Here is a 16,902-nt window from a genome sequence, read left to right on the forward strand (position 1 = left end):
TGGTGTAGTAGCAGGTCACTCGGTGGTCTTTAAAATACAGAATTTCTCGTTTTTGTCAGAAGCCCTCTCCCCACAGTGTGAGGCTGATGGTGAGAAAGTAGTGATGATTCTAATGACTTGCTGGCAGGACCAAGCTCTGTATCCACTGTCGAGGTTTTCAGATTTCTGGTAAGCTGTGGTGGTGGTGGATGGCTTTGCTGTTTTAATGAAAATGCTTCTCCCTATGCAAGTTACGGTATCTTTTTGGGATGGCTTGTAAAATGGTTTTTTTGGACTTGACAGCTAAACTAAGAGTATTTCTCCAGTCTACAAGTCTGTAAAGAAGCTTCCTCCCCTTCTGCTTTCCTACAGAAAACCAGTTTGAGAATATTTGTGTGTAGATACAACTCTTGTCCATAGCACATTGCTGTCCCACCTTGACACTTCTAAATAAGTTACAATGGAAAGTCACCTTTTGGATGTCAACTAGTTTAATGTCTCTGTGTGCCTCTGCTTCATTAGGAGAGTTAACATAGAGAATGTAAGGAAGAAAATAGGGGCAAATCAACTAATACCCTCTGGTTTTCTTTTGAACTCATTTTTGCAGATATCAGTATATGATTTTTTTGTACTTAATGTTAATTTTCACATAGTCCAAGAAAACTGTTTAAGGCATTGTGTATAAACATTTCAGCACTTCATCTGAATAGAATAGATGCAAGCTTTGATTCTTTTGAAGTTGTCGTGCTCTGAGGCGGCATAGACCAGATCTCCAGATAGTTGGGGAACATGTGTAGGCTTTTTATTCACTGAACAACACTTCAGAAAAACTTTCTGGTTTCAGTAGTGCCTCTTGATTTTCATGGTGAAGTTTCCTCCTGTAGTTGGTTGCTCAAAAAGAAAGAGTAACTAATTCTGAGCACCCAGTTTGTTTCCTTAGGTGGCTTGTTCAGAGCTGATGAGGGCCTGCGGCTCTCCTGGGCTGACTGAGGCGTGCTGAGTGAATGAGCTCTTGGAAAACTGTTCATGTTGTCCAGATTCTGGTTTTGCCTTCAAGAAAGACTACCCTCTGAAAGTCTGCCCGTTAAAATTGGGTTCCCTATAGCTACCCATGGGGTTACATCTATTGGTCTGAGTGACTGAGCAGGGAATGATTGCCTCATTCCCCCTCCGTTTTATTTTTCTTTTGGGGTGTAACAGGGCACAGCGCAGTCTGTTGCGGATGCACATGAGAAAGATTATGATTTTATAGGCACTTTCATTACTGAATTTGTTATGGGAAATTAATTTAGAACTGAGACGATTGTGTTCCTGTCGCTGGTGGAGCCTATGTTTGATTAGGGGAGAATGGCAAGATTTTCTTCTATTTGCAGTGCTCCGTAACACAAATTTCTTAGTAGAGCAGGTAGGATTTTTGTGTGATTGCTAATTTTAACCTCTTGTCACAGGGAGTGTTTTGGTTGGGGCAAATATGACTCGCTGTGTGTTCTGATGCACATCAAACTGCGCATTTTGACAGAGAAGGAGTATTTCTGTAGTTAAGTGATACAAAATGTGGTAATGCAGCTGGGAATTTTGCTTTTATTCTAAACCACTCTGTTAGCTGTGTGGTCCTCAACAGTACGTTAATTCCATATGTATCCAACTTTGATTAAAAAAAGCCTTGAAAAAATATTATTCTTTCCTATTTGAAAAGGATGTCTGTTTCTTGACCAATTTCTGTTTTAACAGGCATGGTCCTTGTGCGGAGCGAGAACGGGCAGTTGCTGGTAATCCCGCAACAAGCCTTGGCGCAGATGCAGGCACAGGCACATGCCCAGTCTCAGCCTCAAAATACAATGACTCCTCGTCCTGCTACACCTACCAGTGCTCCTCCAGTGCAGATATCGACAGTGCAGGTTAGTTCAGTAATTTGTAGCGTCACAAAACGTAAGGTTTTTTTCCTGTGAAGAATACACCAGGGAGTAAGGTATGATGGTGGTGATTGGAAGAAACCATTGGTCAAACTGGTGCTGTACAGGCTTTTCCACATGACATAGGGATTGCGTTTTGTTCCTAATTCTGTTACAGTCTGGCTGTTACTCATCAAAAATATTTTTACCTAGCTGAATGACATTAAGTTTAAAACTGTTTGATATAAAGACCATTCAGGACCATATATGGTTAACATGTAGAACCCTTTTCCTCAAAGAATCGTTGTTCTTTATACAACTAAAAGAAAAAAGTGGATGTAGGTATACGTATGCTGAGATCATCGCAGCTGCATTAGGACTAAAATACCTTCTCACAGTTTTATAGTGGTCTAGAAGCGTTCTTTGGTATCTGTAATAGAGGCAACTGTCAGAGACGAAATCCTAGATAAGGTAGATTGTATTTAAGTATAGGAGCTAATGTGTTTCGGTTTTTTCCTCTTCCTCAGGCTCCAGGAACACCTATTATTGCACGGCAGGTGACACCAACTACTATTATCAAGCAAGTGTCTCAGGCTCAGACGACAGTGCAACCCACAACAACGCTACAGCGTCCTCCTGTTGTGCAAGTGAGTTTCTACCAAAGTAATGTGTCCATGAGATACATCAGATTAGCTGAAAACCTGCTCGAGACTGCCAGAAATGCAGGAAATAGAATTGCTAAGAATATGGAAGAAATATCTACTAAAAGCATTTGCAGATCTCAATTTACTGCATGTTTTGGATGTATGTATAATTTAGTATATCCATATTATTATTATTTCATATTATACTTATATGGATGTAAATTTAAGGGAATCCTGTTATTAGTTTGTATAATTGCAGAGCTGACTTAAATAAAAACCCTTTATGCTTTCTGCCTCAAGAAAGTGACACCAATCCCCTCTGGATTTGGAGCGGCGATAGATCTGTAGTCCTCTGAGTTCCGCAGTAAAATTTACAGTTACAACCAGGACTGCCCTGCTAGTCTTCCCTTCCATGAGCTTTCTCCCTCTTAAACAAGTCTCTGCTTTGGTCTGTGTTCTTAGGGAGATGCTGGTAACTCAAAGAGTGGTGATTTCTCTTGTGGGCTGTCTTCTAATAGCCCGGCCTCTAGTAACGATAGGCTTTCTTGTAGGTTTTGTTTTTTTTTTTTTTTTTTTTTTTTTTTTTTTTTTTTTTTTTTTTTTTTTTTGAGGGGTGTTGGTGTGAGCTTAAAACACAGTGCGAAAGTGTGAAATTCTCCCTGTGGCTTCCAGGCAGCAGAGATACAATATGATTGCTGTTGCCTAATCTTTTTCATTGGGCTTTCTTCCTCCTTTGAGTAGACAGGATTAGAGAGTTTTAATTTAAAACATGCAGGTTTTGCTATGCATCCAGTTAACCTTTTTCTCCTCAGAGAGCCTTGGCGTATGCAGTGATCTTTCTAGATCTAAGAGTTAATTTACCTAACTGAATCTCCTTAATTTGCACTGCTGTTATACTGGACCTAAAAATCATTCCATCTGCATATTTTTTGCTGTAATGAGCATACCATGAACTTCGTTTATCCTGATTTTGAAAAGTGAGACAAATTAAATCCTCGTCTCCTTTTCTGTCTCCCAAAATACCAAGGAAAGTTAGCTTTGACAGCACTGGCACCTCATCTCTTGTGCATCTTGATATGAAGAGCAAGTTTACAAATGATATGTTAAAGTTCTGAGAGCTTGCTTCAGCTTGGTAAGAATTACTGTCCCTCTCCTGGGGTTGTCATTAGTAATTAGACCGTGTGGAAGTGCACACATGAAAAGTTTCTGTTGACAGTGTTGATCTGAACGTGGTGTTCCTACTATGAATGCCCAGCTTGTCTACAAAACAATCAGGGTGTATGAGGGTGTGTTTATGGTATTATTTTGCCATATTATTCAGTAAGCAAAAATCGTGCAATTTTTAACCAACTTTCTGATTGCCGGTTCGAATGTGCAGTGTTTTGTGCCATCTGGTGGCTCTTTCTTTCCACTGCAATAGATGGCAGATGAGTAACTTCTTTTTATAGTAGCAGTGAAAGATGTTCTACTGTCCTGTGGCTCCGCTTCTGTCTGATGGTTCAGGAAGACTTTGGTACGATCCAAGTAAAATAATCTCATGTTTATATTCTCTGCAGCCTCAGATTGTTCTGGGTGGAACTGCACAAACAACTACGCTGGGGACAGCAACAGCTGTACAAACTGGAACTCCTCAGAGGACAGTACAAGGAACAACGGCAACCTCTACGATTGCCACAGTAAGATACTGAGTGCATTTGGAGTTGTTTTTTGTTTATATACACCTGTGTGTGTATGTATTTATATACATACGTACATACACACAACCACAGATCGGAGCGGAGAGTAGGAAAGACGCAGGAGTTCCATGAATGGTTGGACTTGAGAAGGTAAACTTTTTGCAGACCCATATAATTTACAGAGGGTGAACACAGGTCATGTGAATTTTGGTGACTGTCAAAGTATTAATTTTGAGTTCTGTAATGGTTCTAAAGCACTCCTTTTTTAAAACTCACTAGCTGTATCTTATAGAAAAGTGAGTTGTTCAGCACTGCTGAGTAGAATCAGTATGAGAAGGGTTGAGAAGTTGGCACTGTCTCACTCAAGATGCGTGTTCCCAGGATGGGGAGAATCCAGGCACTGTGCAATGCACTGAGAAGGAGGAGTGTTGCTATTTGTTGTCGTGCTAAAACACGTTTTCCCATACCCAGGGTGCTGTTCTTAAGATACTCGGTGTTTGCTAACTCCATTAAGAAATGATGTATTAAATTTTGATAACATAAATGTACAACGTATATGTTTTTATAAAGCAAAATAATAATTTCAGGCTGATTATATCTTAAGCGGTGAGGGACGTGAATCTATAAATAATATTCTGCAGTGATGAAATAGAGGACTTTATTTCTCTGAGTTTATGGTCAAATCATGTATTAAAAAGAGTTTATCTTCCCTGGTCTGATGGTTTCCTTTCTACCACTTCTCCTCTCATAACAGGAAACTATGGAAAATGTGAAGAAATGCAAAAACTTTCTGTCCACATTAATAAAACTGGCATCGTCTGGCAAACAGTCGTCAGAGACTGCAGCTAATGTGAAAGAATTGGTACAGAACCTGCTGGTAAGAAGAGTTCAAATGGGCAAATTCAGACTCACAGCTGAGGGATGCTTCTTGAAATTGGCTGAAAGACAGAAAGGAGGAAAGATGGGCCTGTAGGTCTTGAATTTCTAGCTGGAATTTGTAGTAAAATTACTTACTAGCTTAAAGCTATTGGTAAGCAAAAATAGTGAGGGATGATAAACCCACTTATGTTCAATAAATTGTCTAAAATTTTTTTATGGGTGTTGAACATCTGTAAAAGTTAACTTCTCCACGTTTGTTCATTTGGTTTTTCTGTTTTGAAGGATGGAAAAATTGAACCAGAAGACTTTACCAGTAGGTTGTACAGAGAGCTTAATTCTTCACCTCAACCTTACCTTGTGCCTTTCCTGAAGGTAACTTGTGTTCCCTAGTTCTTACATATTTCTGTGATTATGTGCCAGCAGCAACGAAGACAAGCACGTCTTTTACTAGTATAGATGGAATTCCAAAGTGGTGTAAATGGAAGTATTAAATGGTGCCTGGTTAGACTTGTTTCTGCCTCTTGGATGCAAGAATTGGTTAGTGTGATTCATTGGCACTGTCATTTTCTACCAGAGTGTCACATCGTTGCTCTCTTGAGAAATCTGGAAAGTTTTCTTTCTATGACTTAGAAGCAATGTCTTTCCATAGCACCAAACCTGCAAATTGATTTATCATCCTCTTTTTAGTCTGGGAAAGAAAACAAAGCATTCAATGACACATCCAACTGTATCTTCTGGACAAACTCTTTTGCCTGTGCTGTGTACCTGTGTACTTGTTTGAACAGGGAATTTGTCACCTCTCAATAATAAAACCCGTGTCGTAAATTTCTAGTAATTGGACATATCTCAAAGTAATGTTTATTCCAAAACATTTACCATCTGAAAAACAGAGAAGGTGCAACAGCACTGTGTGGTAAGAGTATAACTCTGCCTGACTAATGTTCAACTAAGGGATGTAGTTATAGGGGTGTGTTGACGTTTCTGGGTTCTGAAATGCTTTTTCAACCTTGAGCTGTTCGTGAGGACAAAAATTGTTCCCGTAAGAAAACAACTAATATAACAATTTGGTAAGACACTGTGATCTCTGCTGAGCTGTTCTGAAATCTTCCCAGTGTTCCAGTATGTCTTTTAAGCCATCACATGTTATAGGTTGGGATATATGTAGGAACGCAACTGAGGAAGGCAGCATGGGTTTGGACTGTTAAATACATACCGAGGGTTTCGGGTAGGCTTGCTTAACGTAGGTGCCCATGATATCCAAGCTTCCACAACTCAAGGTACTGTTTGTCTGTCTGGCTTTAAATGTGAAGTAACGGGGTGTTTCTGTGTGTGCCCATCGTGTTTGCTCAGGTGCACCCTGGCTGACTCAGTGGACTGAAATGAAACCTGTCGCTTCTACAATTAAAGTTTTCTTGTGTGATCTAGGATTAAAATACTCAGGCCAATTCTTTCCTCTTTTCAGAGGAGTTTACCTGCCTTGAGACAGTTAACACCAGACTCTGCAGCTTTCATTCAACAAAGTCAACAGCAGCAGCCAACAACACAAGCAACGATAGCCACGATTCCGTCTGCGGCGGTGCTTCTGAGCTCCTCAGTGCAGCGCACGGCGGGCAAGGCGGCTGCAACCGTAACGAGTACTGTCCAACAACCTGTCATCAGCCTAACGCAGCCCACACAAGTTGGTGTTAGTAAACAAGGGCAGTCTACACCACTGGTATGTAAGCTGAAGAGCATCACCTCTTACTGCACAGGGGTTTTTTTTGATAATACAATGACTTTTATTCATAAATTGGTGGTTTAGCTAATCGAGGATCTTTGACCTCTCGAGAGAAACTAGTTACTAAGAAAAAAAAAAGGGTAATGTAAAATCATTTGTGATTAAAGTACTATTATTTCTTATTTTAGCATGAAATATTGGCAGTTGTTTCATCACTGTGTGTCCATGAGAGAGAGGTGCTGCGGAGGATCTTTCATGTCCCATTTCATAAGTCTAACAACAGGTTACCCCAAAAGAGGAGAAAGAATAACTTCCTCAGGCCTGGACATAAACCAAATAAAACCAGTATAATGTGCAGCACTTTTTTCCCCCCTCTTCTCATAGCAAAGCAGTGCCTGAGTGTAAGATTTTTCTAGGATGTGTATTCGTTAATATAGGTTATTAAATTACTAGGGGGTTTTGCTGCTTGTAGTTCAGCATTCCCTGTAGGATGTTCAGCGTACCTCTGGGCAGCTGATTCGGGATCAGTGGATCACATCTTACAAATTGTTTGTTAGGGTTTGTTCTTCCCACCTGATTCTTGGTATTTCTCTGATCATTTACAGTTCTCTTTTTTTTTTTTTTTTTGATATTATTTGCAGGTTATCCAACAGCCTCAGAAAGCAGGGGCCTTGATAAGGCCTCCACAGGTAACACTGACACAGACACCAATGGTAGCACTGCGGCAACCACACAGTCGTATTATGCTCACTACTCCTCAAATCCAGCTGAATCAACTGCAGACAGGTGAGGGCTCAGGTCCTTGGTATCAGCTACGTTCGAGAGCATTAACTGAAGACGGGTTTGGGAATGTCAGTTCTTAGGTGCCCGTGCCGCGTAGCTTATGGTGGTGGTTGTACTGCTAAAATCTTTGGTGCATAGTGCCATAGTGGCTGAAGATACACGTGTCAGGGCAGCATTTACAGTCAGAGGAATTGCTTGGGTACTGGGATTGTTTGGGAGGGTCCTATTTTAGATGGGTGAAGTGCTGACAAACTGCTGAGTTCGTGTCTTTGCGCCAGGCCTGTTGCAGTTACTACCCATGACTGGCTTGTTAATCTTAACTCCGGTACAAGTCTGATGGAGAACAAATCTTGTCTGTCTTCTTGCAGTACCCGTGGTAAAACCAGCAGTATTACCTGGAAACAAAGCTATTGCCACTGTTTCGACACAAGTAGCTGCTGCTCAGAAGAATAAACTGAAAGAACCCGGGGGAGGCTCTTTTAGGTGAGGAACCATGTGCTTGTGTGTGCCTGCGCTGCCTGGGCAGCCCGCTGACCTCAGTGGGAGCCTTGCTGTGGACTGCGGTGGCGCTGAGTCGGGCTGGGTAAACTCGCAAGAGCTGGAGGTGGATTTTCTGAGGGCAGGTTTGCTACTTTATTAAGTACTTGAACAAACAGCGGTAAATGTGTGTGTGCCAGACTGGTTGTAGCATTTAGTTGACACTAAGGATAATTACCAAACCTCACAAACAATTCCTTCCTGCACGGGCAAACAGAATTCATTCCTACGCTTCTCCCAACTCCGCTCGTGTTACTCGGATGTGCAGCCTGGCTTACAGTCACGAGTGCAGTTTATTAGTGTTTTGTGGTAGAGATGTGTCTGGTCTCTGGTTTCTCAAGGTGTTGGAACATCACATAAGAAAGGATCTTGGGAAAACAGGAAATACAAAACTGCAAAAATATTTGTAGTGCTCTTTGCAGTCAAATTATGTTAGTTTTATCATATAATAGAAGCAAATAAAATGCAAAAATAAGTATTCAGGTTTACTGTGGTATTGGTTATATGCAGTTATGGTAGTGGAGCAGTGTGTGCAGATAAGCACTAAAGGTTATGATTATGATGAGTTTTCCTTTCTTCAGGGATGATGATGACATTAATGATGTTGCGTCAATGGCTGGAGTCAACCTGTCAGAAGAAAGTGCTCGGATATTGGCAACAAACTCTGAGCTAGTGGGCACGTTAACAAGGTCCTGTAAAGACGAAACCTTCCTCTTCCCAGCACCTTTACAAAGGAGGATATTAGAAATAGGTGTGTGGATTTTTCTTGAACTTTAAAATTTCACTAGTCTTGGGTTTAATTGGAAGCATTTCCCATAGGAATGGATTTGAATAGTTTAAAGTTGCTGGAGTCGTAACTTTTTGTATATCGTGATGTTTGTGGGCGGTCATTCAGCTTATGAAAGTACAATAGTGTGGAGTGATAGCAAACCTACAGAGTTCCCTTCTAAAATGCTGGCATCAAAATGACTGGTCCTGGTTAAAATCCTGACTGTATCAACCGGTAAGGTGTAACAAAAATAATGACATTTGGGTTTTAAAAAATAAATCCAGAGATCTTTTTTCATATTTACTCATTGGTTTAGAATTGATGGCAGAACAAAAAGTTTCTTCAGTTATTTGTTACACTGCCATGCACAGCACTTATTAATGGATGAGAAGTTTTGTCAAGCTTGTGTAACTACTCATGTATTTCTTGTTTAGCGCTCGTCTGAGAAATACCTGAAAGCCTTATTTTGCAAACAGCATGGACATTTTCATGACTGAGTTAGCCACTTATTTAGCTGTACTGTAAAGTGATTTTTTTACAACTGACTGCTGTCCTGATCACAGGTAAAAAACACGGAATAACAGAAATCCATCCTGATGTAGTTAGCTACGTATCACATGCTACACAACAAAGACTACAAAACCTCGTGGAAAAACTATCGGAGACGGCTCAACAGAAGAATATTTCTTACAAGGTAACTGTATTTAATTGCACAAATTTGGCAGGGTGTTGTGTTGGCTGTAATGCATGAGCTCAGGTGTTCACCTGTGAAGTCAGATTATTTATTTGCTTTGACTCATTCATCTTACATGAAGGTATTAATACGCAGGAATGACTAGAACTCTTCCGCTTGCATATACAAAACGTTTTTAAAACAAATGCAGAGAAACTGTGTCCTCCCCTTTATTTATTATGTCAAATATTCAGAGTCTGAGTGATTGTACCGGGACATCGTACAATCAGGCAGATAAAAGCACTGCTTTGAATTCTCAAGAGATGCGTGTTCTTAATTGATGCAAGTGCTAAACAGTGTTTAAAAAGCCACAAGCCCTCTGAAATATGTTCGTGAGGTTAAAGCTGTGATGATATTAGTTTACAAGTCAAAATCTGATGATTCATGGAATACAACAGAATGCTTTTAAGAATCCTGGCTGGTTTGACTGGTGTAAATATACACTTGCTATTTGTTTGAAAAGGACAAAGTGAACATTTGAGCTTTAAATGTATATGTTCTTCTACAGTACAAGCTAACAGCTTTGTTTGTAAGAAATGTAATGAGAAGCATATTTGCCATGTTTTCAGGATGATGAAAGATATGAACAAGCAAGTGACGTTCGGGCACAGCTCAAGTTCTTTGAACAACTTGATCAAATAGAGAAGCAGCGTAAAGATGAACAAGAAAGGGAAATTTTAATGCGTGCGGCAAAGGCAAGTGCTTGGATTTCACACGTGTTTGCAAAGTGTCATTTTTGAACATCAACACTGCAGAGTTCATTTTCATTCTAAAGCATTTGCAATGAAGGGAAAGACTAATCTTCAAAGATGGAGCTTGATGAATATGTTCTTTAGCTAGAGCTCCGTTCCGCTTTTCGTGGTAAAGCTCTGTGTCAGCCTCATTGCATGTGCTCAAGTTAAAGTAGCGCTTCAAACTTAGTTTTCGTGCTTTGCATTGTGAAAAAGAGGATTTCTGTAGCTTGGTGGTACTCCTAAATGGAACAGAGAGGTCACAGGTATTTTGGAGGCTAGAAATAGAATTTAGAAAGATTTTTTACAAGTTGGAGAAATACAATAGGAAGCAGTTGATGTAAGCAGAAATGAAGAATTAGACTTTGTGGTTTTATTCAGTGACTCTAATATGGGATGAATATGACTAGAGCGCTCTAGAAAAAAATTCACAAAATGACCGAAGGTTTCTGTTGGGTTTGTGACCTGGTATGAATTGATAAGGTCAAAATCTGTTTTTTTTGGTAATACAGTGTTTGCTTGTAAGTTGTGAACTAACACCTTCAGTTCAGGTGGTTCCTGTTTTCCTGTTAGACCTGAGCTGAAATACTCAATCCAGTTTTTGGGCCCTACACCAAGTAGACTTTAGAAAGAAAGCAATGTAAAGGTCTAGAAAATGTGACCTGTGAAGTAAGATTAGAGAGTAAATCTAAATTTACTTCAGAAGAGAAGAGGCTGGGGTGAGGCAAAAGTCTTCATGGCTCTGTTTTGCATATTCATGTAATTCCCTGTGTTTGCTGTGCCTCAAGTGCCGCAGGGAAGACATAGGCTAATCATTAGCAAAACTTAGAATTTTAAGGGTATTTGAGCATTCAATTAAAGTAATTTATTTTGTTGGTGGTCCAAGAGTGTATGGGATTAACAACAGTCAGGATTTGTTCAAAGATAGTTAGTCTTGCCTTATATGAGAGTATGTATGGTGAGGGAGTCAGTCTCTTCTCCCCAGTAACAAGCGACAGGGTGAGAGGAAATGGCCTCAAGTTATGCCAAGGGAGATTGAGGTTGGACATGAACAATTTCTTCCCCGAAATGGTTGTGAAGGCCTGGCCCAGGCTGCCCAGGGCAGGGGTGGAGACCTCATCCCTGGAGAGGTTTAACAGATGCATCGAGATTGTGCTGAGGGTCAGAGGTCAGTGGGGACCTGGCAGTGCTGGGGGAATGGTTGGACTCATGAGCTTAAAGGTCTTTTCCAACCTAAACAAATCTGTGATTCTGGAAGTATAATATGAAGTAATTGTAGGTGCCGGAATGAAATGGGCAGTTGCTCACGTAGATTGTCTGTAGGTCAGTCCGCTGCACTTTGTTCAAACAGGAGTCTGCTGTGTAGGTCTAGCAGAAAGAGATGTTCTTGGGAAGTGTGTAGTTTCACAGCAAGGGGGGGAATTTTTCAAAAAGCATAAGGTCTGATTTCTTTTTTTTCTCACGCACAAAGCGAGTATATTTAAAATCAGATCCGTGTAATTTTTGTCTTGTAATGGTTTTGTTTAAGGCATAGATGTTTAGCTGTTCCTGTATTACTTTTTACAAAGCTGAAAAAGGGGATGCATCTTCAGGAACAGGAACCTGAAATTAAGAAATGGAAATCTGCTTTTCATTTCTAAAAGTGATTTTCCCCTGTTGCCCTCTCAGGGAGTGGCTGGTATTCTCTACTTCCCACTGAAGCTGGAGAAAAACTTTGATACACTATGTAAAACTTAGTCTTTGACTGCTTTTGGAAACTAATTAATTTTCCTTCTTTTTCTCCAACTATTCCATGTTCATCCTTCATCAACATAGTCTCGATCTCGACAAGAAGATCCAGAACAGCTTAGGTTGAAACAGAAGGCCAAGGAGGTAAGCGTTCACCTTCACGTGAACTTCTGTTTTGGAAAGTGAAAGAAAAATAATGAACTGTTCTTGTTCTGGCAAATGCAGATGCAGCAACAAGAGCTCGCACAGATGAGACAGCGGGATGCCAACTTGACTGCGTTAGCTGCGATCGGTCCCAGAAAGAAAAGGAAACTAGATTCGTCAGGAGCTGGATCGGGGACAGAGGTACGGTGTAATTGTACTGTTTGGTTTTGCTGCATCAGCCTCTGCAAAACCTTTCTGGTGAGAGCTTTCCCCTAGTGTGTGGAGGCTTTCAGAGTGGCAGAAGTGTGTTTTGTGGTCACAGTGGCCTGCTCCAAGGCTAGGATCAACTTTTAGGCTCTGTTGTAGTGGCATGGGGAATAAAATTTGGAGTTGTCAATCTCTGATTCATGGAACTGGAGGAGTGTTAGAGAAGCCATTTCTGTTCTCTCAAGTCTCTGCTTTCTTGGACCCCCATCCTTTGGATATTCCACAGTTTAATCTGGCCTTTTAAAAATGTTTCTGCAGACCAAGTATCAGTGTGCTCCAATTGGTTTAATGTTAATTCACGTTCGGGGAGGTTATTGGACACTCTGCTGTATTTCCAAACAAGTTAATAAATATGAAGTGGTGTAAGATTGCTTTCTGCCTGAAAGACATTCAGCGTGGGATTTCTCTAGTGCTTAAAAAGAACAAAATCTTCTTGAAAGTTGTCATTTACAGGGCCAAAAGCTCTCCTCATCATTTGAGGCTTTTCACCTGCAGAGTTTTGTGTCTGATAGCAAGTGGCAGGATAGTACTAGTTTAATAATTCAGTTTATTACTCCCTGAGCATTCAAAATTTCCAGTGCTAAAGCATTTATACTGTAGAAGAACCTCTTGTTTCAAAAGAATTCACCTTGTTTTATACTGGAGCAACAATTTACACGTGCAGTTGCAGAATATGGCACTTCTACGAAGATAGACGAGTGTATGAATGAAGTCATCTGAGGAACACACTGAAGGATCTCCTGCAGCGTTAACATTGGCATCACTCACACGTGCTCAACTGTGCAATGTTAATAGTCTGCTAATGTCACTTAGGTTGTGGAATGTATTTTACATCTACTGTGAACACTTGTTTGTATTTCATCTACATCTGACTAATTAAGTTATCCCAGATTAATCACCAGTTAACCAATTAAGTGCAGGTTCCCTGGAAATCTCATCGTTTTGTCTGTGTAATTGAGAAGCAGCTGCCTTTGCTCTGGTAGACTCCCAGCTGTGCTTTCGCTGCTGTGTCACTCGACATTTTTAAATTGAGCTCCACTCGGCCCCATTTGTGTGCAGTTTGTAGTTAAGGCACATTACAAGAGGTGTGGAAAATAAGGTTTGTCACTACTTAGGCACAGATTTGTAAATGTAAGCTTTTGATGTCCAGGAATGCTGAATCTGAATTACATGTAAAATCACTTCTAAGTAGTAATTAAACTGGTTTGTTTCAGAATTTATCAAAACGGGTTGCTGTCAGTTTTAGGGTTTTGTGTCCATGTGATTTTCTTGGAAGTTACCAAAAAGCTTCTTAGCTTACTCCATGCCTACAGGAGTACCATAGTTCTGTCTGTAAGACTGCAGAAATTTTACCTTTGCATTTAAAGTTTTATAGTCTGCCTAAGAATCAGTCTTGAGCTTCTATTAAAGGATATTAAAAACCAAAAATTAACGCAGAGATGGTATTTTCCAGCACAAGCTGGCACCACTGTTGTAATCAATAATGAACATTCAAGTCTGGGATGTTTTCCTTTAGACTGTTGTCTTTTAGAATTCTCCCAACTCTCAGGCAGATCAGTCTTTATTCACTAGTGGAGTGTGTTTGGACCTTCTCGTGCCACCGAGTATTGAAAAATAAAAGAAAAAATTAAAAAATAAAAGAAATCATCCTAGTAAATGAAATTGGAGGAAAAAAAGAATGCATAGATAAGCCACGGAAATATAACCTGTTCCCAATCAGTCGGAGTACCTTCGTTATTTACACAAACACACAAGGAGCCGGGGGCAACTGCTGGCGTGAAACCGGGAGGGGAAGGTGGCTGCTGGCTCTCTGGCTGCTCGGTCTGTGCGTGCCATCTGCTGGTGCCGCTGCCTTACTGCTGGCAGCGGCGAGGAGGAGCGCGGAGCGCGCTTCGCTCTTGGAGCCGGCTGCTGCTGAGCTGTGCTTGCTGGACCGGGCCCTCCTGCCAGCCACAAGTCAGGCTGCGCCCGTCTTACTACCGAAACAGTTCCTGGGGCGTGTGCGCAGGGGGTGATCCACTCCCAGTCTCTACTGGAAGAGGCACCTTGTTACTGGATAGTGCTCCTGACGATTCTGATGGCTGGTGACTTTAAAGCACTCCAGGGTTTCCTTGGATGTAGGGATCTCTAAAGATACTGAATGGCTTTCTTTTCTTTCTCTCCTGTTCTTTCTTTTTTTTTAAGACAAATACAATAAAATAGTACTTATTTATCTTGCCAGGTTGTGTGCAAAACTACCAGTGTGTACCAGAGGGACAAGGGTCACTGACTGATAGAGCAGAATTCAGATTGTTAGGGAGTGTCTGGCTGTGTCTAGGGGAGCTTCTGCTGGACATCATCCTGAGCTTGGTCGCAGCTGTTGTCACCAAGAGGAGAGCTCACGGCACCTGGCCATGAAGATCGAGGGGATCTAGGACATTCCTCACAGTCCAGGGGGATAGGAGTGCTCCCCAGCGGCTCGGTCTCTCCTTGGGATGACTACTGTCCCTTCTGTTTGTTTTGGCTGTTGGCATTGCTGATCATTAGTGCCTTTCTAATGATCACAGCGGTGCTTTGGGGCTTTTTTATCTATGCTAAATGCCACCAAAACCTTTTGATTGTTCAACTAGTGTTTATAAATAAGAATTAAAGAGAAATCTCTGGTCTGATAGGGTGCAGCACGCTGTTTGATAGCTCCCTGGGCACAGTCGCTGAGTTCTTGCCTTGCGTGTTTTCTCTGAAGAGTTCGGGTATACGCGGAGACACTGCCACCTTCTGATTTATCTGTCCTTCTGCTTTCCAGGGCTCTGGTTCAAGCGCAGCAGTCCCGGGCAGCTCTGGAGTTGGAACAACCAGTCAGTTCAAGCGACAAAGGATAACGCGGGTGAACCTCAGGGACCTCATATTTTGTTTAGAAAATGAGCGAGAGACAAGCCATTCACTATTGCTATATAAAGCATTCCTTAAGTAAAATGGAAAAGATCAAGGTATTTTTGACGGAGAGACGCCTGAGGACATTTTTTATATATTTGCAAATTACGCCTTTTTGTAACGAGCGAATGGGATATTGTTTAAAAAACAACCACCTCTTTACACGGAACAGTTTTATATTCCTGTTTATAAATAAACTCTTCAGTATAAGAGAAATACATTTCTGTAACAGTGAGGAGACTTACAAGGCCTGTGGATACTCTAAAAGGACAATTAAATTTTAACTCATCTCTTGATTGAGTGGCCTTCTTGCCAAACAAGCCATATATAAAGACTGACGGAATCGTTTAGCAAATAACTAGCTACCCTTTGTCAGCCCTGTAGCAGTTTCGACATTAATTGTGCATTTTAGTTCAGTTTTATTCAACTAAATCAATTATATAGGCGTATGTCTACAGCAGATGACCTCATTTCATTTAGCTTTTTTTTTTTAAACAGTCAGTTAGCAAAGCAAACTGATTTTTTTTTAAGAATATTTATCTTTTCCCCCAAATGTTCAGAATCTAGAGGGATATACAGTTCATTTTAAACATAACCTCAATTTTAATCACATTATCACTTATTAGAGGCCCTGAAATCCCGTAAAGGAGGGTTACTTCTGAATGTTTTAGCAGCATCTGTAAAAACGCATTTTATTTGCTATAGTTTGTAAAGCTGTAAAGTTAAAAAAGGAAAAAAAGGAAAAAAAGAGAAACCTTTTCAGCATAAATATATTTTACTTGCACTGTGTTTTTTAGCTAAAGTGAAAGCTTAGATTAAATAAAGTCAAAGTTGAGAGGAATCATCAAAAGACTGTTTCTCAGTGTGAATCAAGTGTTGAAAAATGGTTGGTGTATTTTGTCAGTAATTGTACATAAATTTTGGCACATAACATAAAAATGGCTATGTAAACTATAATTATTTTGCTAAAAGACTGTATGCAAGCTGTGGGCCCACTTTAAAGATGTCCAGAGCAAAGTCCCTTCTTTGTACCTATTTTTTTATTACAAATATACTAATTGGTTCTTTATATTTTCAGAGGTTATTGTATTAAATTGTCTATTGATAGTACTTTTATGACTGTAAATACTTTGGCTTTCTTTGTGTGAACTCTCATGGTAGAATTTAACTCTCTTGCGTGTAAACTGAATATGCTGATCAGTATTTTTATCGACACCTGACAACTGTTACACCCCTTTTATTTTGTCTTTTAGGAAATCCTGTCTTTCCATTTTTTTTCATGTAAATTTTGCACAGTTACTTGTTCATATGTAAATATTTTACTTTCAAAAATGAAGTTTTTAATTGCTATTGTTTTATATAGGATTGAAAGAAAATTAACTCCTTTATTAAAAACAAATTTATCTGTATTTGCTAATGTATTTTTCTCTCTAAATCTTTCCTCCTCTTGACTTTATTTTTCTTGGGACAGTAAAAATTTGTCTACCTGAGGGGATGCTGTTTCCTAAAGAGG

General features: G+C 40.2%; 1 protein-coding gene across 1 annotated transcript in view; it reads left to right on the top strand.

The window, feature by feature from the left end:
• The window catches only part of TAF4 (TAF4 RNA polymerase II, TATA box binding protein (TBP)-associated factor, 135kDa), a 33,433-nt gene extending 16,737 nt beyond the window's left edge, over positions 1-16,696 (top strand). Inside the window, exons 3-16 of the mRNA XM_010141259.1 lie at positions 1,711-1,877; positions 2,399-2,518; positions 4,072-4,191; positions 4,946-5,068; positions 5,353-5,442; positions 6,533-6,784; positions 7,429-7,573; positions 7,939-8,053; positions 8,689-8,858; positions 9,440-9,570; positions 10,179-10,304; positions 12,156-12,212; positions 12,294-12,413; positions 15,262-16,696. Of these exons, the coding sequence (XP_010139561.1) occupies positions 1,711-1,877; positions 2,399-2,518; positions 4,072-4,191; positions 4,946-5,068; positions 5,353-5,442; positions 6,533-6,784; positions 7,429-7,573; positions 7,939-8,053; positions 8,689-8,858; positions 9,440-9,570; positions 10,179-10,304; positions 12,156-12,212; positions 12,294-12,413; positions 15,262-15,429 (1,904 nt within the window). The 3' untranslated portion in view covers positions 15,430-16,696. The remainder of the gene's footprint in view (positions 1-1,710; positions 1,878-2,398; positions 2,519-4,071; positions 4,192-4,945; positions 5,069-5,352; positions 5,443-6,532; positions 6,785-7,428; positions 7,574-7,938; positions 8,054-8,688; positions 8,859-9,439; positions 9,571-10,178; positions 10,305-12,155; positions 12,213-12,293; positions 12,414-15,261) is intronic.
• The last annotated feature ends 206 nt before the right edge of the window (positions 16,697-16,902 follow it).

Source organism: Buceros rhinoceros, unplaced genomic scaffold (assembly GCF_000710305.1).
Source record: "Buceros rhinoceros silvestris isolate BGI_N320 unplaced genomic scaffold, ASM71030v1 scaffold33618, whole genome shotgun sequence".
Lineage (NCBI taxonomy): Eukaryota > Metazoa > Chordata > Aves > Bucerotiformes > Bucerotidae > Buceros > Buceros rhinoceros.